The 26,087-nt window shown below is 40.9% G+C and overlaps 1 protein-coding gene across 1 annotated transcript in view; it reads left to right on the top strand.

Moving 5' to 3' along the window:
• EPG5 (ectopic P-granules autophagy protein 5 homolog) overlaps positions 1-26,087 on the top strand; it is a 231,820-nt gene that overhangs the window by 199,925 nt on the left and 5,808 nt on the right. The window contains exons 40-43 of the mRNA XM_030192892.1: positions 1,907-2,149; positions 15,086-15,305; positions 19,357-19,572; positions 20,614-20,728. Of these exons, the coding sequence (XP_030048752.1) occupies positions 1,907-2,149; positions 15,086-15,305; positions 19,357-19,572; positions 20,614-20,728 (794 nt within the window). The remainder of the gene's footprint in view (positions 1-1,906; positions 2,150-15,085; positions 15,306-19,356; positions 19,573-20,613; positions 20,729-26,087) is intronic.

The raw sequence follows: 26,087 nt of genomic DNA, 5'->3' as shown, positions 1-26,087 counted from the left end.
ATAGATCCGAATTGAATAACCACTGGATTCTTTGAACATAAAAAACGTCTTCACTGAATCATACAAAAAATAGAAAAATCTGCTTATCTGCTTAGTAGAGCAATATTCTGACTTCTCGGTTTACTTAGAGAAAGTTCAGTTTTCCCTACATTAGCACTGACATGATTGTGTTTCAAGCATTGAACACTCTCCTTCGGGATCAGTCATCTACATTCTGTCCAGGTCTTTCATAATAGACCGCAATTTAGTGTAGATGTTTTTTTACGTTCAAAGAATCCAGTGGTTATTCGATTTCTCCCCATACCTTTATTTTCATGTTCTTTTCTCACACTTACTAGTCCTTGTTCTCTTTAGACTTAAATCAATTCTTTCTCAGCATTCAGCCTTCCCTAACTCTCACATACTACTGTTCTTCTCCTATTACATATCCTTCATCCCTTTTCTTCTTTGGTTTCTCTCTTCACCACTCTCCTTCCATCTTTATCACTTCTCCTCCCTCCTTTCTCCTTTTCTACTCCTCTCATCTCTCCTCTACCTCTTTCCTCTTTTCCTAAACTCACATCTTCCACCCCCCCTTTCATCTTGCCTTCCTTTTACCTTCCCCTTCTCTCTCCTTCCTACTTTACCATCCCTATCTCCTTTTCATGCTATCCTTCCCCATTGTTTCCTATCATCCCATCCCCCTCTTCCTGTCATTGACAGGATGCTGGGCTAGATGGACCTTTGGTCTTTCCCAGTATGGCACTACTTATGTACTTATGTACATAAAGTTTGTCATACTGGGTCAGACGAAAGGTCTGTCAAGCCCAGTGTCCTGTTTCCAGAAGTGGTCAATCCAGGTCACAAGTACCTGGAAGGATTCTCCAGAATAGCAAGATTTAGATGGTTATCCCCGGGGTATAAGCAGTTGCTTTCTGAAGTCTACCTCAATAGCGGTTCATGGATTTTTCCACCAGGAGTTTGTACAAACCTATTTGAATCTCAGCTATGCAAACTAATTGTACCACATCCTCTGGCAATAAATTCTAGAGCTTAATGCATCGAGTGAAAAAATATTTACCTGCCAGGTTCTTGAGATGGTGGATTGGCCATTATTGGAAACAGGATGCTGGGCTTGATGCAGCCAGTATATTATGTTGTATATATATTGAGTTATTTTTGTTTACTTCTAATTTGCTTGCAGTTTTTATCTATATATTTGTTGATTTAATTTTTTTCATTTATTGCATGCAATTTATTTTATTACACTTTTGTATAGTTTAGCTGTGACGTTATTTAAAGAGTGTTAAAAAACAACGTATTAAAGTTTTATCCTTCTTCATTGGGAAAACTGACCATTTTGTCCTAATCTGTTTTCTATTTTTTGACCAGTAGCGAATTCACAGTAAAAATATCTCTTATCACACAAATTTTTAATTTCCTGATGCATCCTTCAGAATGGACTTTGTCAAACTTAATTATTCTTTGTATGTGAATATGTAAAAATCACTCCCATAGGAAATAATGGCAGTGCTTGGGTATGGATTTGTTTCTGTTTCAGGCAGGGGGAAATGAGAACCTCGCATGTTTGAGTATACCAATATTTGTAGGTATGTGTTTTGCGGGAGTGAATAACATTAATAAAAAGTCTATAATAGTGTCTCCTTTTTCAGGCCATTAAATTATACTCTGTCTTTTATTCTGAAATCTTCTTTTACAACAGTTGAGAGGGTTTTTGTTTGATACTTTGTTCTCCAGATACTCATATTGAGTGACTCTTGCTCCCAGTGCATCTGATTCCATAATGTATAATTTTAAACTAAAGTAAATATCGTAGGGCTAATATTGACACAGTTAGAATGCATGCAAAATATCCATTAATAGTGATGCTAGAATGAAATGCTGCTTTTATCTGTGTTTTCATTAGATGCGGATATTCTGAAACGGCACTTGGCCCTCAGTGGTCTGTTTATGGAAGTGTTGATGATGATGAATAATGCCAGTGTGACGACTGCGGAATCGCTGCGTGGTAGCCTGCAAAAGTGGATTGATAGTAGAATACATGGACTGCTAGTGATGCCACTTTTGACAGCAGCGTGTCAGAGCCTGGCATCAGTCCACCATATGGCAGAGACTGTAGAGGCCTGCATTACAGCCTACTTCAAGGATGGTAAGAGAGAATAATGGACTGCTTTTTATCATTTTCCCTGTAAAAAAAACCAAAAGTATAGTTTGCTTAGAAAGCTCCATAAAGCTCATAGGAAAAAAACTTTCAATTTTATGAGGATAAATCTATAAAGGATTTTTCAAGTGTAAAGGCCTCTTATAAAATTATCCCAGGGTTTACGCCTGTGGTGCCAAAAAGGCATGTAGTTTTATGCAACATGCGTATAGGTATGTTTATGGACAGAGTTGTGTGTTACAAATGTTGTTTCTAAAATCCTTGTGCACACTTGCACTTTTAGGCCTGTTTCTAGGATGTCCACTGCTTCTGTTCTAGGTGCAATTTCTGCTATTTTGCCTCTAATATTTGATAAAGATACATAGGTGCTTATGTGCCTTTATATAAAATAGGCTTGCAATAAGTACCTACTTCACCTCTAAATGTCCTCTTCCTCTCATCTTCTAGCAGTGTCCTGTCCTGTTCTTTTTTTTTTTTTAATATTTTGACTTTATTCGTTATTTAACAGCCTTTTCCAAAGTGCACAGCAGTTTCTGCTGTTCTTGTTTATTCATTGAATATTGTTTTATATATTTTAATATTTATTGTCCCTTTTTATGTCATTTATCAAATTACAGTGATACATAATGGCTCCTGACTTACGTTCTAAGGGGTCCTTTTACTAAGTTACGGTAAAAAGTGACTTGCAGTAGTGTAGGCACATGTTTTGGGGGTACGCTGGGCCAGTTTTTACTGTGTCTGCAAAAAAGGGCTTTTTTTTAATGGGACAGGAAAAGGGCTTACGATAAAACTGAAACCAGTGCGCGCCTTAAACAGGCATGGGCCGAAACCATGGTTCAGGATCCAAGATGGCCGCTTGAACCGATCGTCTGTCCGCACGTTTTCCTACCTTCTCGTGATGCCTAAACGAAGAGGGAAGGCGGCGGCAGCTGCTCCCCCGAACCGACCCCTCTCTTCGCAGACTGGCCCTATGGACTTGTTCGTGCGGACACCGACGGTGCCGACGAGATCAGTGGGAGGCAGATTGGCGGCGTCTGCGACGAATGGAGGGCTTCAGACGCCGCCCCTGCTGGAGGTTACCCTCAGCCCCGATCAACGGGCTCCTCCCCCGCAACCCCAGTGTGTTTCCTCTCCAGAGATGGCGTCGACCCCGAAACAGCCAGGAATTGGCGTTCCGGAGCTAGCGGGAGCTGGAGAAATCAGCCTGGAGAGAGAAGGAATTGAGGGAGATAAAAGCCCTCAATTGAACCGGGAGAATACAATTTTCACTGCGGGAGGAACGAAGGAGAAGGCTATGGACTCAGAAGTGAAGAAGTTACAAACCGGAGGATTACAAATGCAAGGTACTTTATCCTTTTTAGAAGAGAGACCAGCAGAGATATCCCTGGAAAGTCTTTGGGTATTAATTACTAATTTGGGTAAAGCTATATGCCCTCAAATTCAAGGTCTTGAATCCCGGGTAAGGAAAATTGAAGAGAAGGCTGAGGGTTTGGAATTGGAAAAAGAAGAAATGCTGGCTAAGATAAATTCAGTGACTGAAAACTCAGAGAAATCACGAGATTTGCAAAATAATATTGTAAAAGATGTTTCTAATTTGAGAAGAAAAATTGAAAACCTGGAAAATGCTCAAACATCTAAAAATCTGAGGTTTTGAATTTCCCTAGGGTAGTTACTACTACTCCTAGAGAAATGATAAATAGATATTTGAAAGAAATTCTGGGTTTTACAGATGACATTTTACCTCCAATGACTCAAGTATATTATTTACCTAATAAAAATTTCGAAGAACCTGAACAACAGATGGATCAATCACTGGATGTTTCCACAATTTTAGAAACACCAACAGCAGACTTAATAAGTTCCGCAACTTTATTAGTTACTTTGGCTTTAGCCATGGATAAAACTTTAATTATGAAAAAATTCTTTAAAAGTAGAGAGAGAGATTTCCTAGGACTCAAGGTCCGTATATTTCCGGATGTATGTAAAGATACCCAAAAGAGGCGTAAACAATTTCTTCTGTTAAAACCAGGGGTGCTTCAACTGGGAGCTACTTTTATGTTACGATTTCCTTGTAAATGCATAATTTGTCATCAATCGGTTAAATATGTTTTTTATGAATGTTCAATTATCTGAATTCATAGCCGCCAGAAGTTCTATGAGGTAAAGCTCTTAAATGAAAAAGAACACCGTCAATAGATCGGTTCTTATTTTTCCTTTTATTTAATTTAGTTGTAATCCCTCTTAGTAGTAAATCTTGGATTAGATGTTGTGGACTGGAGTGTACTTAGTCATAAAGTTAATATTGGAATGAGATTTCTTTGTAAAATTGACGAAGGTACCTTTTCTGTTTCAAATGTATTATTTGTTAAAAATTTTTGAAACTAATAAATAATTAAAGTATAAAAAGCAAAAAAAAAAAAAAAAACAGGCACGGGCCCTTAACGTCACCCATTGATCTAGCAGTAAGGACTCGTGCTACATTCACGGTGACTGGTTGGTGTACACCAACTGCCTATTACTGCCGGATATGCCGGGCATGGGAGGAAATAAATAAATCATCTAGGCATTAAGGGCATGCGGCAAATCTGAAATTACTGTCTGGGGGGGGGGGGGGGGGTGCAATAACCTGACAGTAGTCTTATTTTGGCGCTTGCTGGATGCACATAGAGCCTAATGCACCTTTGTAAAAGGGGCCCCTAAGTGAATACAGGGAAATAAATTGACATACCTAAGGTCAAAAATATCAGTGATAGAATGAATGAAGTCAGGCCTTTTGGATCTTAGCTTACTCACTGAACCATTCCCTCTTTCTGTTTGACACTTGCTGCTGTCCTTTTTTGCCTAGTTATGGACAAGAACTCAGAAGGACCAAACAAAAGTCCATAAGCCATTATTAAGATGTACTTGGGATAATCCACTGCTTGTTTCTAGGATAAGCAGCATAAAAATCTTTTTTTATTCTTTTGTATTTTGTCAGATACTTGTGACCTGGATTGGCCACTGTTGGAAACAAGACACTGGGTTTGACGGACCTTCAGTCTCTCCCAGTAGGGCAGCACTTATGTTCTTAATAGAAAAGAGTCCAGTTAGAGAACAAAATAATTAGTATGCTATAAAATTCCATCTAGTCTAAATGATGTGGGATGAGAACTGACCAAAAAGCACTGTAGTGGAAATTATCAAGGCCCCCAGACCTGGCTTCTGTTTGTCACGCTGGCCTAGGAGGACTGTAAAGGCAGAAATCATACCTTTTGGAAAGAAGGGAGTCCCATCACAAGTGGACTTCTTTAATAGCTTCACTCTGGTTATTAACTAAAATAGTGTCCTATTGTGGATTAAAAACTGGCTAAAGGATAGAAATCAGAGAGTAGGGTTAAATAGTCAGTATTCTCAATAGAGAAGGGTAGACAGTGGGGTTCCCCAGGGGTCTGTACTGGGACCACTGTTTTTTAACATATTTATAAATGATCTAGAGATGGGAGTAACTAGTGAGGTAATTAAATTTGCTGACGACACAAAGTTATTCAAAGTTGTTAAATCGCAAGAGGATTGTAAAAAATTTCGAGAGGACCATACGAGACTGGGAGACTGGCCGTCTAAATAGCAGATGACGTTTAATGTGAGCAAGTGCAAAGTGATGCGTGTGGGATAGAGGAACCCAAACTATAGCTACGTAATCCAAGGTTCCACGTTAGGAGTCACGGTCCAAGAAAGGGATCTCGGCGTCGTCTTTGATGATACATTGAAACCCTCTGCTCAGTGTGCTGCAGTGGCTAAGAATGCAAATAGAATGTTAGGTATTAGGAAAGGAATGGAAAATAAAAGTGAGTACGTTATAATGCCTTTGTATCGCTCTATGGTTTGACCACACCTCGAATATCTGGTTCAATTCTGGTCGACACATCTCAAAAACGGTATAGTGGAATTAGAAAAGGTATAGAGAAGGGCGACAAAAATGATAAAGGGGATGGGACGACTTTCCTATAAGGACAGGCTGAAGCGTCTAGTGCTCTTCAGCTTGGAGAAAGGATGGCTGAGGAGAGATATGATGGAGGTCTATAAAATAATGAGTGGAGTGTAACGGGTAGAGTAATCGTTTGTTTACTCTTTCCAAAAATACTAGAACTAGGGGGCATGCGATGAAGCTACAAAGTAGTAAATTTAATACGAATCAGAGAAAATGTTTCTTCACTCAATGTGTAATTAAACTCTGGAATTTGTTGCCAGAGAATGTGGTAAAGGCAATTAGCTTAGTGGGGTTTAAAAAAGGTCTGGATAGCTTTCTAAAGGAAAAATCCATTGACCATGATTAAATTGACTTGGGGAAAAGCCATTGCTTATTTCTGGGATAAGCAGCATAAAATGTATTGAATGTTTTTGGGATTTTCCAGGCATTTATGACCTGGATTGGCCACTGTTGGAAACAGGATGCTGGGCTTGATGGACCTTAGGTCTGTCCCAGTGTGGCAATACTTATGTACTTATTGTTAGTGCTCAAGTATAGCAAGACATTCTTAGGTCTCAATTAAAACTGACCGACCATGCCCAACTACAGAGAGATAATCAGTGAGCTTACCAGAAACTCTATATTTTCAGTACAAGGACCACAATTATGGAATTTACTGTCCCCGCAATTTGATTGCAAAACCCCCTTACTCAATTCAAAGTTGACTTAAAAACATTCCTTTTTAATGACGCTTTCTGCTTACCTTCCAATATACTTTATAGGGCCTATTGAGGAATCCATGAAAGACACTGGTGCTTACCTTTCCTGTGCACCTCCTATCTTTGCTGTTTTTATTGTAGTTCTGCCCCACCCTTCCATCACTCTCTGTCTTATGTGAGTTACTATTTCTATTCTATTCTTTTAGTAGATTGTAAGCAGTGTAGGTGGTATTCCTATAAGGCAGGGTAGAAAAAAACTAAACTTGAAAATTGACAACCAGCTCCTCCCCTGCACTGTCTAAAATCTTATCTAGATGATGTGTGTGAGGTCTGCACCTCCACGCCAGGCAGACAAGTGACCCAGTGATCCTCATGTCAATGAGCACCCGGCTATCTACATACCTAATAATTGTGTCCGAGGGAAAAACAGGGCAGAAGATCCACAAAATCCAGTTCGGTGGTGAAAATATCATATCAGAATCAGGAATGTTTTCTTCAAACCTTTATTCTCTGTGAAGTGTAAAATACAACCAGACAGGCCCAACACTGGCCATGTTCCGCCCATGCAAGGGCTGCATCAGTGGCTAAATAATACTAATAAGTTATAACAAAACAAAATCATGTTAGTAAAAATGAAAAAATATAAATACCAGAACATGTACATAAAAACTCATTATTGATAATATAAAAAGAATTACAAACTCATCAAACACTTAGGGGGTCTTTTACTAAGCCGCGGTAGCATTTTTAGCTCATGGTAGAAATCAGCTGGCTGATTTCTGCCGTGAGCTAAAAATACTACTGCAGTTTAGTAAAAGGACCCCCTTAGGTAGACAATGGTTAGTGTAGGGGAAGGGGATGGGATTTGATATACCTGGTTACAGTCAAAGCAGTTTACATATTATATACAGGTACTTATTTTGTAATAAAGGTTAAAAAAAAAGAACACATTTTTATTTATTTATTGCATTTGTATCCCACATTTTCCCACCTATTTGCAGGCTCAATGTGGCTTACAGAGTTTTGTTATGACTTAGTCATTACAGGATATCAGATACAATTGGTAATGTACAAAGATTAAGTACGGGAAGAGGGAAGAAGGTGTTAGGCGGGATAGTATAAAAGGTGGACTTTAATAGCTGGGTGGGTTGGTGCTCAAAAATCACTTCACCAACTTGGCCAAAGCTAAAGAAATAAGTAAATAAACACCAGCTTAATATACATATTGCAAATTTCTAGCTCATTTATCTGCATGGTCTCTTACCAACTTCCTCCAAAAGATGGCAGTCTCACACAGCATTCCAGCAATACTGTTCCTGCTTTTAGCAATGCTTGTATATACTGCCTACGATGGATCAAAGGTCAATCAGTTAAAACATATAAATAATATATCTGAACCACTACAAAAGCTTAAAAGTAGCCAGATAAATATGCTACCAGTATTGTGACAAAGAAATACTACTTGTCTTGTTTTCATTGGTAGCATTATCATTCTAATTGTCTTTGGGGGGGGGCTTCTATTGAGTTCCACAACTTACCATTTACTGTTCTGACATGTTCCCCGATAATGATGATGGTGGAATGCATTGATGTCATCAGAACGAGGAAGTAACAGTGATTTTATATATTTTTGTTGTTCACAAATTTTGAGTGATTTTGAAGCAGTTTTTATTGCCGTTTTATTATTCATGCCATCAAGTGGGGCATTTAGCGTGCTTTGAATGATTCGTCTACATTTTGGCATTTACTTATTGAGGATCTGGCTACTTTTAAGCTTTTCTAGTGGTTCAGTTACATTATTTATATGTTTTAACTAACTCCCCTGTTTACTGAGCTCTCTAGTGGCTGCTGTGCGCAAATGCCGACACAGCCCATTCACTTTGAATGGGCTATATTGGCATTGCCAGACGGCAGCTGCTAGTGTAACTTAGTATATAGGGGGGGGGGGGGGGATAAAAGCACTGCTAACAGCAGGAACAATATTGCTGCCAGAATCAGTATTGCTTGAATGCTGTGTGAGACTGCCATCTTTCAGAGTAAGTTGGTATGAGACCTTTCTTATAAGTCATTACAGGTAAATAACTGAAGTTTGCAATATATTATACGTTAGTATTTATTTATTTATTTTTAGCTGTGGCCAAGTTGGTGAGGTGATTTTTGAGCACCACTCGAGTAGGTGTCCTTTTTTACTTTTAATTTCTTATACTAATCATTGTCTAACTTATAGCACATACACAGTTTTTTTATTGGTATTTATATTTGATATTTATGTATTTATGGTTATTTATTCATTCTTTCTAACATGATTTTGTTTTAGTAGTAGTATTTTACCCCTGACACAGCTCTTGCGTGGATGGAACATGGCTTATTTGGTTGTCTGTTACACTTCACAGAGAATAAAGTTTTGAAGAAAACACTCCTGATTCCGATCTGCTTTTTTTTTTTTCTCTCCGCTGCTAATAATTGTAACAACTGCCCTAACCATTCCCTCCTATGCAGAATCTCCTGGAGACTTATCCTAGGTGCGAGAGGATATTACATCCTCTAGAGGGCAGGTCCTGACTCCTTTTAGGTGACTTCCTTCTCCAGAGGCTACCAGACTAGATGTGGGACTTCTCTATTATGTCACAGTAGGTCTCTTCTATATACCTCTCTGTCTCAGCTTCGCCAAGTCTTCTGCTCTAGCTTCATGAGATCAGACGCTTCGTCTTAGAGCTAGGAGCTCTTTGCACTGAGTGCACACTTACGACCTTTTGCCACATGGGAGATAAGCATGCATGTGACACTCAATGTAAACAACTGGATAGTACTCATTTTACTGCTGGACTACTGTCTGCATCTTAGTATACTTCTCTTCGGTGTTTACAGAAGAAAATCCTGAAGAAGCTAGCTGCTGGTGATTATATCTGGGAATGGAGTGGATATTGCACCAATCACGGAAGAAAGCATTTATAAACAACTTGAAAAACAGAAAGTGCACAAAATTATGGGGCAGTGTGGGATATATCTCAGGAGCTCAGAGAAATCCTGGCGGGACATGTAAAGGATTTATTTAATAGATCTTTAGAGATGGGAGAAGTTCTGTGGAATTGGAGACAAGCTGATGTGGTCCCTCTTCACAAAAGTGGGGACAGGGAAGACGTGGAAAACTACAGGCCAGTAAGCCTCACGTCGGTGGTAGGAAAAATAATGGAGTCGCTGCTGAAGGAAAAGATACTTAACTTTCTAGAATTCAACAGGTTACAGGATCCGAGGCAACATGACTTTACCAAAGCAAAATCCTGCCAAATGAATCTGATTGACTTCTTTGACTGGGTGACGATAGAACTGAATAAAGGACATTCGCTAGATACAGTCTACTTGGATTTCAGCAAAACCTTTGATACTGTTCCTCACAGAAGATTTCATGAATAAGCTGAGAGGGCTGACCTTAGGACTCAGAATGGTGAACTGGATTTGAAACTGGTTGACTGACAGGCAACAAACTGTACTGGTAAATGGAATCCGCTCGGAGGAAAGGATAGTGAGTAGTGAAGTGTCTCAGGGGTCAGTACAGGGGCTAATTCTGTTTAATATATTTGTGAAAGACATTGCTGAAGGGTTAGAAAGAGAAGTTTGCCTTTTTGCAGATGACATGAAGATGACCAATAGAGTGGATACCCCAGAAGGAGTGGAAACCATGAGAAGAAATCTACAAAAATTAGAAGAATGGTCCAAGGTCTGACAGTTAAAATTTAATCAACAACTTTATGTAGAAACCATACATTCTTTCTTTCTTTTTTCTTTTTTCATATATATTTTTTAAATTTTTGAATGTATGGTTTCTATATAAAATTGTCGGCTATCATTTAAGAAACCGAAGAAGTACTAAAATCCAGTATACTGATTAGAGGTAAAATTTAACACCAAGAAGTGCAGAGTGATGCACTTGGGGTGCCGAAATCCAAAGGAGATGCACCAGATAGGAGGAGCGAGATTGATAAGTACAGCTCAGGAGAGGGATCTTGGGGTGATGGTGATGGTGATGAAACAGTGCGACAAGGCAGTGGCCGTGGCCAGAAGGATGTTAAACTACATAGAGAGGGGTATAGCCATCAGAAGAAAGGAGGAGTTGATGCCCCTGTACAAGTTGTTGGTGAAGCCCCACCTGGAGTATTGTATTCAGTTTTGGAGGCCGTATCTTGCTAAGGGCGTAAAAAGACTTGAAGTGGTTCAGAGAAAAGTGACGACAATAATATGGGGTTTATGTTGCAAGACATATGATGAAAGACTTGATGACCTGAGGAAAGGAGAGACAGGAGTGATATGACAGACATTCAAATAGTAGCTAGTTATTAATTACAAACAAACCTTTTCCAGAGATGGGAAGGTGGTAGACCTATCGGATATGAATTGAGGTTGCAGGGAGGCTTACTCAAGAATAATGTCAGGAAGTACTTTTTTCATGGAGAGGGTGATAGGTACCTGGAATGCCCTCCTGTGGGAGGTGGTGGAGATGAAAACAGTAATTGAATTCAAAGCTGCGTGGGATAAACACAAAGGAATCCTGTATAGAAGGCGTGGAACCAAACAAGCTTAGTGGAGATTAAATGGTAAAACCAGTAATCGGGAAGCAAAGCCAGTGCTGGGCAGACTTCTAAGATCTGTGCCCTGATTATGGCTGGACAGATTCAGCTTCAGTAGCTGGAGAACAAGGCTAGTGCCGGCAGACTTCTGTGGTCTGCTCCCTGATCATGGCTGCACAGATTTGGATGGGCTGGAGTGGGGTTTTGATGGAAACTTCAGTAGTTGAAGAACGAGGCCATTGCCGGGCAGACTTCTACATTCTGTGCCCTGAAAATGGCAAGGAGAAATCAAGATCAAGTTTACATATGTATTATCACTCATACCTTATACTATGAGTTTGTTTTGTTGGGCAGACTGGATGGACTGTACAGGTTTTTATCTTCAGTCATCTACTGTGTTATCATGTGTCTCATTTTCAAAATAGAAAAACGTCCAAAAATTGCACATTGCAGCAGATGAATGTTTTTCTTGTAAAAACATTCAAAGCACTATTTTTGAAACACATTTTTAAGACGTTTTTTCTATGTAGTTTATGTGCAGTACATCCAAATTATAAGGGGAAGTGTTGGGGGCGGGATTTGGGTGTTCCCATAACTTGAACTTTTTTCTGCCATAAAAATGTCCAGGGCTAAAAATTGGACATTTTGGACTGGATCTGTTTCAATAATGACTAAGTCATAAAAAGGTACCCTAAATGACCAGATGACCATTGGAGAGATTAAAGCATGACCCTCCCCTTATCCCCCCAGTGGTCTGTCACCCCCTCCCACCCCCCAAAGATGTGAAAGGAACAGTATATACCAGCCTTTATGACAGCTTCAGATGTTACGGTCAGCAATTTTAGAGCAGCAAGCAGGTCCCTGGAGTAGCCTAGTGGTTGGTGCAGTGCACTGTAGAGAAGAGGACCCAGACCCATGTCCCATTCTAAGTGTTACACGTGTGGCGGAAAGTGTGAGCTGTCCAAAACCTACCAAAAACTCTACTGTACCTACATATAGGTGAACATAAGGGCTGTTGTAGTGGTGTACAGTAGGGTTTTGGAGGGCTCACCATACAATGTGAGGAGGTAATGGTGAGATGTGAAGTCTGCTGCAGCGCCCCCAAAGATGCCCCACTGCTCTTATGGGATGTCTGTTGTGCCAATCTACTAAGAATGCTCCCCCAACCCCCCCAGTATGCCCCAATGGCTTGTTTTTGTGCGTTTTTCTCTTGCATGGGTTTTTTTTTCCCCAAAAATGGTCACAAAAGAAAAACACACTGAGCACAAAACGTCAAACACAGAAATGGCCATTTTTGAAACAAAAAGAGAAAGTTTTTTCAGGTTCAAAAATGGCCATATTCACCTCATGATTCTTGGATGTTTTCAGCAAAATGTCCAAAGTTGGATTTAGATATCATATCGAAAATGCTTCTCCACCTGTTTAGTTATTCAAACTTGCAAAGGGAGTAGGGTCATTAAACTAATATAAAGAGCCTTAAGATTTTTTTGGTATATTTTATAGCCCCACTATTCAAAGGATTTATGCTCCTGTCTTTGAGATTTGCACTTCTAAATTGGCATCTTTGAAAATTACTATGGTTGAGTGCTGAAATTTTTATTTGAAATGTCATAATTTCAGGATTCTATATTTGGTGCCCTAATTTCCACATGGAAGTTGAAGCGTATTCTAACAATGCATGTAACTTAATTGGTTAACAAGCTAATCAGCACTGTTAATTGGATGTTAAGCAATTAGCAGTAATTGGCATTAAAAGTTCCATAGTTGAAAAGGGGTGTGGCCATAGGCGGGGCATAAGTGTTTTAAAAATCTGTGCATATTGTTACAGAATATACTTGTTCTGTGCTTAATTTAGGCATCAGCATTTACACCAAGTAAAACATGGCATAATTGACCATAACTACATTTGGTTGCGTGGAGGGGTACTGGGCATTTTTCTATATACCATGTAAAAATTGAAGCGTATTCTATAAAAATGTAAGCGTACTTTACACAATTTGCCTTAGCATATTTTTTTTTCTACACGGAATTTTCAGTCACCAAACATAGAATCTGGCACTAAACACCTAAATTTAGGAGACTAAAAAGTGGATCGCAACAGGAGCTAATTTAGGGCGGGGGGGGAAAAGGTTAGAAACTTATCACTGATTTTCAGCAGTAGGGTCATGAAGTAGGTTTATAAATCTAGACTCAGGGATGGGCAACCTCAGTTTGAAGAGCTGCAACCCAGTCATGAGGTTTTCAGGATTTCTGCAATGAATATGCATGCAATCTATTTGCATGCACTGCCTCCATTATATGCAAATAGTTCTCGTGCATATTTATTGGGGAAATCCTGAAAACCCGATTGGGTTGCAGCCATTGAGAACAGAGGTTGCCCACCCCTGATCTAAACAAATGAATGTAGGTCAAAATTTATAAGCATAACTTTTTAAGTACCTCAAGATAAATTTTCAGCAAGAAGCTTAGGCTTTAAACTTTGGTTGAAAATAGGTCACAAATTTAGGAGTCTAACTTAAGAGCATAGATTTAGGAGCTCAGCTCCCTGTGCTTTTTTATTTACAACAGTAAACACATTCCATATAAGCGCACATACTTGTGCTGTGCGAGGGCCTACTTTGTATGAGGTTCTTAATTCAGTCCCTTGTATCTTCTGCTCCCTCGGTCAGCTGGAAATATTGCAAAAGCAGCATTTCCATCCCATCCCCCCCTCCCACCAGTGTGGAGAGAGGGTAAAAAGGGAATGAGATTATTTTGGTCACTGTTTAAGGATATCATAGGGTGGCTAGATTCTGGGACTGTGGTTGTAGGATTCTGGCCCTGATGCTTGGTCCCCAGCCAAGGGGCCATTGCTGCAGTACCAGGACTACAGGTTTTGGGAGTCGATGGGAAGGGGGGAAAAGAAGTAAAGAGGAGGGAGAGTTTGGTTTAAAATTAAAAAAAAAAAAAAGTGGGGTGTGGAACCAAAATTCCCTAGCTAGTTGTGAGTTTAGGCTCATGGCACCAGAGCCCAATTCTGTGTCCAGTCAAGCTGGAAATAAAATGGACCAGGAAGATACTGTTGAGTCCAAAAAAATAAAAGAAAAATAATTATAAATATCAAGGGGTGAGACTCAGTTCAAAAATATATCAGTTCAACAGTGAAGGTCTTTGCCTTCTTGTTGTGGTTTCTATGTATTTATAAATGCATGCATGAATTATTTCTTGATCCTGGGAGTGTCAGAAAGTATGGGGGTATGGCACTCACTATTTTATTGTGACCACTAGTGCCAGTGTTTAATAATACATATATTCAGCACAGCTGAATATATGTGTTATATGATTACTACTCCATTGCTGTACATTTAGGCCTGTTATCCAGCAGACCTAAATTAAACTTACAGCATATCCAGATACCAGCTAAATATTGCCACTATCTGTATAATTTTTGAGTTCCACCTTCCCTCCATCCTTGTAATACACAGATATAATTTGAGCAGAAATACGCAAATAACATAGTAATAGTTCACAAGACATCAGTGAAACTGACCCCAGTGTTCCTAGCAGTCAGGCATCAGGCTGCGTTCCTTTCTATGCTTTACAGTGTCCAAAAATTCTCACTAAACAAAGTGTTTACCTTCAAATAAATTATGCAACTTAAAACTGTACATTCAAAGCAATATATTTAAAATCATTTTCTTCTGTCTGTTTTGAGAATCTGGGATGAATCAAAATTCAGGATGGGGTCCTCTGCTAGCATCTCTTCAGGTTCCAGAGCTTACAATGGAAGAGTTTCTTCAGGAGTGCCTGTCGTTGGGAAGCTACCTGACCCTTCACGTATATGTACTCCAATGTCTGAATGTAGATCAGACTTTAACCAATGAAATGAGAATCCTCATGGTAATCAGCAAGTGGCTGGAGCAGACGCATCCCAGGTATTCATTTTATTGCAGAGATTAAAAAATAATAATAAAGTCTAGACCGTCCCTTTCCAGGGCAGAGTTGCTTTTACTGATCATATTTTATATGGTTTGTCAGCTCCTGGCTGAGCACTTGGTTATGGCAAGGATAGAACAATAGGCTGGTTCCATTTTTCATTTAGGTTTTTACCTCATTCTTCCAAAAAAAAAAAAGGGCCAGGGTAGCTAATAATAATAAAACAACAACAGGAATAAATATAGTAATCAAAACAAATATTTAAAAAATCTACAAATGGGGTAAGTAATCAGAAGTGTGTATTGGTGCAAACCCTATGGGTTAGTCAAATTTTGCCCAGAGAAGAATTATGCTGCACATTATTTTTTTTGCATAAAACAAGGTAAAGAGAAGGTGGGGATCACTCAAAACAAGGTAAATTGTTTTGAGTGATCCCCATCTTCTCTTCATTCCATTTTACACTTTCACCTACAGACAATTTGGGCAGGTTTTGAAGTCTAACCTCTGTGGATACAGTACATTTTTTTTTTACTCCCAGCAAAGGAATTGCATATTGAATCAAGACAATAAAGTATTGTAATCATCACAAATATTAACTAAGAAAATTAGCCAAAGCGGGTCTAAAGTAAATAAGATCTTAAAGCACATTGTAATCATCTGAAACCCAAATAAATTCTTAAAACTGAAACCAAAATGGCTAAAAAAGTACCAGAATATAAGGGGATGGGACTTGATATACCATCTTTCTGTGGTTACAATCAAAACAGTTTACATATCATATATAGGTACTTACTTTGTATCTGGGGCAATGGTGGATTAAGCGACTTGCCTAGAGTCACAAGGAGCTGCAGTGGGAATCGAGCCCAGTTTCACAGGTTCTCAGGCCACTGCATTAACCACTGGGCTACTTGTCATGGTCTCAAGGGTCTTTGCAATCTGTCACGGATTCAGGTATGGTGAGCCCTTAGACCAAAGCTAGAGCTTTGGCAGACAAGTCACCTGTGCTGGCACAGGCAGGAATCAGAACGGACTGGACTACAATAAACCAGGAGAGTAGACAAGGCAGGACAGAGGTAACAAGGCACAATGGACAAGACAAGGACTGGATCCAGGTGAGGCCAGGAAAGCAGGGCAAAGGGCCAGAACTGGAATCCAGACAGGACAGGTAGACTCGGAACTGGATTAAAACTGGGACTGTGACCCAGGCAATACAAGGCAAGACACGGAACTAGATTAAAACTGGGTCCAGAAAAGGGCAAGACCCCAGGACAAGGCAAGGACTGGATCCGGACAGGACCAGACTGAATGAGAAAAGTCAAGCTAGACACAAAACACGACAGACAAAACAGGGCAAGAGCTAGGCAACAAGAACAAACAGAAGCAACTATAAACAAGGCAGGAACAGGAACCAGGAATGGAGCTTTGGCTTGGCAGCAACAGGATTCAGGAACAGCCTTGGCAACTGGAACAGGATTCAGAGACAGACTTGGCTTGGCAACTGGAACAGGATTCAGGGACAGACTTGGCTTGGCCATACTTGGCTTTAGCAGAAAGCCCATATACTTGGCTTTAGCAGAAAGCGGGAACAGAGCTTTAGCTTTAACAGAGAGCACGAACAGAGCTTAGCTTTAGCAGAAAGCAGGAACAGAGCTTTAGCTTTAACAGAGAGCAGGAACAGAGCTTGGTTTTAGCAGAAAGCAGAAATAAGAGTTTAACTGTAGCAGGAGTCAAGAGCAGGGCTAAACTGAAAGCAGGAGCCTTGGGTAGAGCCAAACTGTAACATTCACCAAGAGCATGGTGTGGTTATAGAGCCAAGCTTTCAGGAACAAGGTTCAAAAGCAAGACACAGAGAAAAAAAAGCTTTCAAGTACAAGACTCATAGAAACACAGTTAAACAGGAAGAAGGGTAAAGCTTCAAGAACAAGGTTTTCAGAAGCCAGGCTTTCAGGTACAAGATTCATAGAAACACAAGTAGGGACAAGACTACACAAGAGTAAAGCTTCAGGAACAAGATTTACAAAAGCAAAACTTTCAGGAGCAAGACTCAGAAACACAAGAAAAAACCTTCAGGGACAAGACTCAGGAGCAAAGCCAGGCTGGAATCAGAGCCAGATCACTGGAAAAAAGATGTCTAGGCACAGGGGCATGGCCACAGCCTTGACACTACTCCTCCAGTCTAATATTGCCATGTAATAAAATACCGTGGCTCTTTTTACTAAAGTGTAAATAAGGTCTTGCACTTACTGCATGATAATTGCCAAAAATAATGTAGGGTGATTGTGACATCTTGTTAATTGTTGAGGGCGTTCTCAGCATTTTTGGAGGGCTGCTGTGCAAATAAAGTAGAGAAGTTGCTACCATATGTTATCTGTATGACATACAAATCATGATTTAGCTATCTACACCTTTTCACTTGGTACGATCTGTTCTGTATTATCTGGCGTATTAACAATTTTAACATATGGTACTACCTCTGCATGAATTGTAATATATGCAGCCCCTACTCATTCTGCACCCTAAGTGGCATTTTCCACATTGGCAGTTTACTCAAGAATTAGCACATGCTAATAGCTAATATTCTGCATTGTTAGTGTGCAATGATTCCATATTGCAACTTAGTAAATAGGTACCGATATACTTTAAGTAGTTGTAAATCTGCCTAGTGAGAAATTTAATGGTTATATATTATTGTGATAATTCTAATGAAGTAAGTCATCCAAAGCCCAAAAGTGCTTTGAAACGGTTTTGAACATTTTCATGTTCTGGTAGCCTAGTGTTATATCCTACAGCCGTATATTCTATAAACATAAAACCTGAAACAAAAATATCATAAAGTGTAACAACTGTATACCCCACTGAGCCACTTTAAGGCAGTAGTGAGCCATGGGCAAAATATAGACTCTTGTGCCCCCCTTGCTTTTAAGAAGGTACAATCCAATTGGTATTTTATGATCTCCCAGGGTCTTAATAACAGGGGCTTAGCCAGACTTCGATGGGAGGGGGGGTCCAGAGCCTGAGGTGAGGGGGCACATTTTAGCCCCCCCTGGCGGCACCAACCCCCCCTTCCCGCCGCCGCTGCAACCCTCTCAACCCCCCTTCCCTCTGCCAACCCTCTCCCGCCGTGTAGCTTTGCTGGCGGGGGACCCCAACCCCCGCTTGCTGACGTCCTCTTCTCAGTCGCGCGGCATTACTGACCCCTCCTTCCCGCCGCCAACCCTCTCCTGCCGCGTACCTTTGCTGGTGGGGGACCCCAACCCCCGCCAGCCGAAGTCCTCTTCTCGGCCGCGCGGCGTTGCCAAATGATCTGATCAAGTTTGAATCTGTTTCTGTGCATGCGTCTGACGTCCTGCACGTTGTATGTGCAGGACGTCAGATTCACGCACAGAAACTTCATCAGATCATTCAGCAAACAACGCCACGTGGCTGAGAAGAGGACTTCGGCTGGCGGGGGTTGGGGTCCCCCGCCAGCAAAGGTACGCGGCGGGAGAGGGTTGGCAGCAGGAAGTGGGGTCGAGAGGGTTGCGGCGGGGGGTCAGCAACGAGAGAACTTCGGCTGGCGGGGGTTGGGGTCCCCCGCCAGCAAAGGTACGCGACAGCAGCGGAGGAGGGTTGGCAGCGGGAAGGGGGTCGAGAGGGTTGCGGCAGGGAGTCCAGGGCCCCGTGGCCCCATGATAGCTACGCCCCTGCTTAATTATCATATTAACCAGCGATTCATTTTGCAAATATGTAGCCAGAGATTTTGAAAACCCTTTCTAATGGTTCACTGGGGAAGGGAGGGGATTTATAACACAAGGCCTGTAAAAAAAAAACAACAACATGTCTATTTTTCTCTCATATATATTCCCAGTAATGCACAAATTCTCTTTCTCAACTTTGCACCTGCTCCGATGGAGGTAGAGTTTTGTGTTTCTCAGTGTTTTTCATTTACTTTATTAAAATCCTCTAACCCTTTACTGGACCTAGTTTAAATAATCCTCTTCATTTACTACTTTTTCCGTTAAAAGCTCTGATTATTTTTCACATTTTTTTGTTTGTTTTAATTAAAAATAGTTCTTCAATTGGAGAGGCAAAACTCTTTCTCTGGTGGCACAAAGCCCTGCAGTTGTCCTTGATCCAGATGGAGCAAAATGATAGCATTATAACTGAAGTTGTTCTGCGAACACTGCTTTCAATACAGAGTATACAGAGTCATCTTGGGGAGGAAAGATTAACCTCTGGAATACTTGGTGCCATTGGACTTGGAAAGAAATCGCCTTTATCAGCTCGGTAAGAATTATATTTACTTAAGGTACTAATTGCATTAATTAGACCAGTAATAGCACGCATGCCAAATAAATAAAATTCACTGAGGTAATTGCCTACTTCATAACAGCTTTCTATTTCATGTATGTGAGTGATATAATTTGTGTCAGTGGTGGCTGCAGAGGTTTAATTTAAGCACTGCTTCTGTATGTTTAATTTAGGCCCACTATCTAGCAAGCCTAAACATAATATTATTTATGTGAATAGTACCATGACTATCTGGATAATTTTACACCCCACCTTCTTCTGCTGTCTCTCTGCCCCTTAATTAATTGGGTAGTATTGGTAGATTTAGACAGATTTTTGGAGCAGTGCTTTCGTATACCCCTGGATCTATATAGTGCACCTAGTGACTCACGCCAAAATCGAAGCGTATTCTGTAACAAGGCACGTATCTTAATTGGCTTAACAAACTAATCAGCATTGATAACAGCTCTTATCAAGCAGTAATGAGTACTAATTGGCAATAATTAGAATTTATGCGCGCAACTCTCTAAGCGCATTCTGCAGTGCAGTGCGCCTAAGTTCTAACATGCTTAGGCAAAAAGGGGCATGGTTATAGGTGGGGAAATGGGCATTTCATGGGCGTTCGCAGTTTGCGTGTGTAGTTATAGAATATGACCCACTGCGCCTAAATCTATGCGCTGGGATTTACGCAACGTACTCATTGGTGTAAATGGAGGCACCTAAGTGTATTCTATGTACTGCGCCTAAATCGAGGTACCGCTTATAGAATATGCTTAGTCGGCGTTGATTTCCGCACCCATTTTTTAGGTGCCATATATAGAATCTCCTTCATAAGGGCTAAAAATCTCTGGATAGTGGAGTTTGAATATCTGCTCATGAGGTTTGTTTTTTTCTAGCTTCACATTTACTACAATTTCTTTAATAATATGCTGTGAGATACCCGACATAATAATTGTGATATTTCCTTGCATATAGTGTAATCTGTTCCGCACAGTGTAATTGTTCTTAATTGTTTTATTTTTGCTTTCAACATGTAAGATTTCGTGTGGTTGCCCGCAGCATGGCAGCATTTCTTCTGGTACAGATTCCTGGAGAAAATCAAGTTCGTTTGAAACCTGGCTCTGAATTGCATTTGTCACAGAAGGCCCAGCAGGTAAGATGGACCGGTAGTTTTTCTGATTGCAAGTTTCCTGTTAGGAAGCATTAATAAATTGAAGGTATATAGTTTCAACAGAATGGTATATGTTACATATCTTTGATGGATTGTGACAGCAAGGAGATTACTGGAGAAGATAAGCATTGAAACTGCTACACACTCAGCCTGTTGTTCACTAACAGGCTTATTTTCGAAAGAGGACACCCATCTTTCTACACAAATCGCAAGATGGGCGTCGTTCTCACAGGGTCGCCCAAATTGGCATAATCAAAAGCCGATTTTGGGCGTCCTTAACTACTTTCTGTCGTGGCGACGACCAACGTTCAAGGGGGCGTGTCAGAGGCGTAGCGAATGCGGGACTGGGGCGTGCTTAACACATGGGCGACCTCGGCCGATAATGGAAAAAAGAAGGGCGTCCCTGACGAACACTTGGATGACTTTACTTGGTCCTTTTTTTTTTTTTTACGACCAAGCCACAAAAATGTGCCCTAAATGACCAGATGACCACCGGAGCGAATTGGGGATGACCTCCCCTTACTCCCCCAGTGGTCACTAACCCCCTCCCACCCTCAAAAAACATCTTTAAAAATATGTTTTGCCAGCCTCTATGCCAGTCTCAAATGTCATACTCAGGTCCATCGCAGCAGTATGCAGGTCCCTGGAGCAGTTTTATTGGGTGCAGTGCACTTCAGGCAGGTGGACCCAGGCCCATCCCCCTCCCTACATGTTACGTTTGTGGAGGAAACAGCGAGCCCTCCAAAATCCAGTGTACCCACATCTAGGTGCCCCCCTTCACCCATGAGGGCTATGGCAGTGGTGCACAGTTGTGGGGAGTGGGTTTTGGGGGGCTCAGCACACACAGTAAAGGAGCTATGCACCTGGGAGCAATTTCTGAAGTCCACTACAGTGCCCCCTAGGGTGCCTGGTTGGTGTTCTGGCATGTCAGGGGGACCAGTGCACTACGAATGCTGGCTCCTCCCACGACCAAATGGCTTGGATTTGGTCGTTTCTGAGATGGGCGTCCTCGGTTTCCATTATCGCTGAAAATCAGAGACGACCATCTCTAAGGTCGACCTAAATTTTGTGATTTGAGCGTCCCCGACCGTATTATCGAAACGAAAGATGGGTGTCCATCTTGTTTCGATAATACGGGTTTCCCTGCCCCTGTCTGGGGACGTCCTGCGAGGACGTCCTCAGGAAAACTTGGGCGTCTCTTTCGATTATGCCCCTCTAAGGGTCCCTTTTACCAAATAGTTGTAAAAAGTAGTCTTACCCACATCCTTATACGGGTCATTTCTGTGCGCTGGCTGTTTTTTCCACTAGAGTAAAATGTCCAATTTTCCTATTTTTTGCATTAATGTTCATTAGCTAATTTTCCCATTAGTGCTTGGCCATTAGCATGTGAGTCCCTACCACCACCTATTTTGTAGGTGGTAGGGACTCTCACGCTAAACCTGCACGCCCATGTACTAACCGATTACATAGTAACATAGTAGATGACGGCAGAAAAAGACCTGCACGGTCCATCCAGTCTGCCCAAGAAGATAAATTCATTTGTGCTACTTTTTTATTTGTACTGTCCTCTTCAGTGCACAGACCGTATAAGTGTGGCCAGCCCTATCCCCGCCTCCCAACCACCAACCCCGCCTCCCAACCACCAGCTCTGGCACAGACCCTATAAGTCTGCCCAGCACTATCCCTGCCTCCCACCACCGGCTCTGGCACAGACCGTATAAGTCTGCCCAGCACTATCCCCGCCACCCAACCACCAGCCCCGGCACAGACCGTATAAGTCTGCCCAGCACTATTCCCGCCTCCCACCACCAGCTCTGGTACAGACCATATAATTCTGCCCAGCACTATCCCTGCCTCCCGCCACCAGCTCTGGCATAGACCGTATAAGTCTGCCCAGCACTATCCCCGCCGCCCAACCACCAGCCCAGACCATATAAGTCTGCCCAGCACTAGTCCCGCCTCCCAACCACCAGCCCCAGCACAGACCGTATATGTCTGCCCAGCACTAGCCCCGCCTCCCAACCACCAGCACAGAACATGCCCCCAGCACTGTGGGTAGCACGTGCACATCCCCAAATTTCCATGGAACACCTCAGCATGGACGCCTCTGACATGGTTGATTAGGCTGAGATGATCAAGGCTTAGTGATGAGTCACAAGATTAGAAATCAGTATGATTAATGCAGTTGTTTAACTGGTTTACATGGGGATTTAATTTTTTCCTGCCTTTTCCTTAAAGTTGGGAGTTTTAGCAAGTCACTGTGTATATTTAAGGATTGTATAGCACTACTGGTTTGCCTCTGCATTTTGCAAAGTTGTTTATTCCGACACTTAATTCATTGCATTTGTGTACAGATTCTATTTTCTTATCATGCACACAGTATTGACAACCCTGACATGAACAGAGTAAGATTTCACAACGATCTCTCTATGCTGTTACCTAGGGCAAGATGCACTAAACTAAACGAGCCTTTAACAAACAAGTTTTTAACCATGGCATACACTAAAGGCCATTTTCCGACGGCGGTAGCAGCTAATGAAAACGGAATGCAGATGAGCAAATTGTGCAGAAACCCTATTGTAATGAGATGCACAAACCTTTTCCGATTGCCTTAACAGTGGAAATCGCCGGAAAATTTAACGAGAGGTTGTACCTCTCGTTGGGACTGCGCTGGATCGAAAAATTGTCAAAAACATATGTCATATACGCCGCCCGAAGACGCCGTGCCGCTCACCTCCCCGTTTTTCAATCAGCTGATATCGGAGAGTGCAGTTGAAATCATCCATCAGAAAAATAGCCTTCCATTTTGGCCGGGTTTTCAATCAGCTGATATCAGAGAGTGCAGTTGAAAGCGTGCATCACAAAAATAGCCTTCCATTTTGGCCAAATAATAAAAACTTCCTTTTTGGCTGTGCTTCACTCAGCTGAGAGACCTGGAAGTCTCTGAGCCAATCGCAGCGTGTTTAGCTGAGGTAAATGTGCTGTGATTGGCTCAGAGACTTCCAGATCTCTTAGCTGTGGCCAAAAAAGACATTTTTATTATTTGGGTGTAAATAATGGCCAAAATGGAAGGCTATTTTTGTGACGGGCGCTTTCAACTGCACTCTCCGATATCAGCTGATTGAGAAACGGGGGTGAGCGGCACGGCGTCTTCGGGCAGCGTATTTGACATGCGTATTTGGCACACGTATTTGACATGCACAGAGCAGCCAGCATAACGCTTGGCTGCTCTGCGCATGCTCTACCGACCGATTATCCGACGGTTTTACGAAGGTTAGAGAATGCAAGTGAGCTATAACGAGCAGCTCATTTGCATTCCCTTTTCTTGATGCATAGCCGTTCCCTACCGATTCACTATGGAATTCGGTACGGAATGGCTCTAACGACGACTTTAGTGCATCTTGCCCCTAGTGGGTTCTTTTTACCTGCTAGTGTATCATGAAGAACTTCAGAAGCTGAAATTCATGAATGCAATTTGTAGCTGTTTTTAAGCTTGAAATTAATTAACTTGAAACTATAATACTGCCTGTCAGTCTAACCCCCCCCCCAAAAACAAACAAACAAACAAACAATTGCATCATTAAAACCAAATGAAAAAAGTAGTATTTTTATATAGGGATTAATCTAGTTATTTGATTTTTGCAGTGGGTCTCCACAGATTTTCTCATTGATTTCTTGTGAGTCTTAAGCATAGTTAAGGTTGGAAGTGCTGCATTGATTACTTGAATCCTTTGCTGTTCCCATGAAGATGAGTCGTTTTTCAAGTAATGAGATGTGTAGTTATCTGAAAAATGGCAGCATGAACAGACACTCGGCCAAACAAGGAGCTTTCATGCTTTTTATAGCTTTTTATTCAAAACATATTCATTTACATTGGGTTTAATATTTGATTGATATCTTGAATTGCTATGTTGTTGGCAACAAAAAGTTTTATGTTTAATTTTCTTTATTAACTTTTTTCATTTTACATTCACATATTCTGAAAATGTTAGAAAACTTACATATTATTTTACAAATTCAAAACAAATTGAAAGGAAATTATAGTCTAGTTTTTAACCACATTATTATTGGATCCAAGAACAAGGTAATATTTATAAGGCAATATAAAATTAAAGAAAACAGAAATAAGTTTTCCTTAGGAGCAGAAGATTCACCAACATTGCAATCAGGCTACAGCATTATTCTCTGAGGCAACAAAAAGTTTTAATAAATTCAATAATGCTGTATAGGAAAAGAGAGTCCATATTTAAACATCTGAAGCACAACAACTAGTTACGTCCAAAGTGATAGCCATATGTATTTGCCTGTGTGCATCACTGGCATTCTGAAGTATAAACTGTCACATTCCTCTGCTCTGTGTAAAGTGATTTGTTAGCCGTGTTAGTCCACTTTTAAAGGTAATACATAGAAATAAAACATAGATTCCAGCAAACTAGATGAAATTCAACTATTCTCAGACCTGGAAAAATTCTTTAGAAAACTCTGCTTGAAGTTGTACATTTCTATAAAAAAGAAACTCCCAACAGAATTTAATACAGTTTTAAACAAAAGAACACTTATTTCACCCCACATGATGGACAAAACAATAAACTAGACAACTGCATAGAAAAATTCAGACATAGGGTGAAATCACAACTGCCCAGCAAACAAAAGAAAATTCTGTAAAACCTCTCTTCCCAGAAAGAGTGACCATTAAAACCCTACAAAATAACCAAAACACTTTCATCAAACCTGCAGTCAAAGGAAGCTCTGTAGTGATTATGGATACACAAAAAAACATTGAAGAACACAGACAGCTCTCAGCCAACACATACTATAGGAAACTACTACTACTACTACTATTTAGCATTTCTATAGCGCTACAAGGCGTACGCAGCGCTGCACAAACATAGAAGAAAGACAGTCCCTGCTCAAAGAGCTTACAATCTAATAGACAAAAAATAAAGTAATCAAATCAATTAATGTGTACAGGAAGGAGGAGAGGGGGTAGGTGGAGGCGAGTGGTTACAAGTGGTTAAGAGTCAAAAGCAATGTTAAAGAGGAACTCACACAGGATTATACCAAACAATTGAAAAATCTTATCAAAATGTTTCCAAAGAATGTACAGCCACATCTTTAAAAAAATTCATACCAAACCATCCTCCTGTGGGCACATTCTACATTCTACCCAAAATTCACAAGCCTGGAAACCCTGGCAGACCAATCATATCTGGTACTGGCACACTTACAAAGGAAATATCTGGACTTAGAAAGGGGATTCTTAAACCCTTCTTGCACAAGACAGACAGCTTCATTCAAGACACCACAGACTTTTGAACAAATTTAAAAAACATCAAACTGT

The sequence above is a fragment of the Microcaecilia unicolor genome, chromosome 2 (assembly GCF_901765095.1).
Source record: "Microcaecilia unicolor chromosome 2, aMicUni1.1, whole genome shotgun sequence".
Taxonomy (NCBI): domain Eukaryota; kingdom Metazoa; phylum Chordata; class Amphibia; order Gymnophiona; family Siphonopidae; genus Microcaecilia; species Microcaecilia unicolor.
This window is presented reverse-complemented; position numbering and strand designations above follow the sequence as displayed.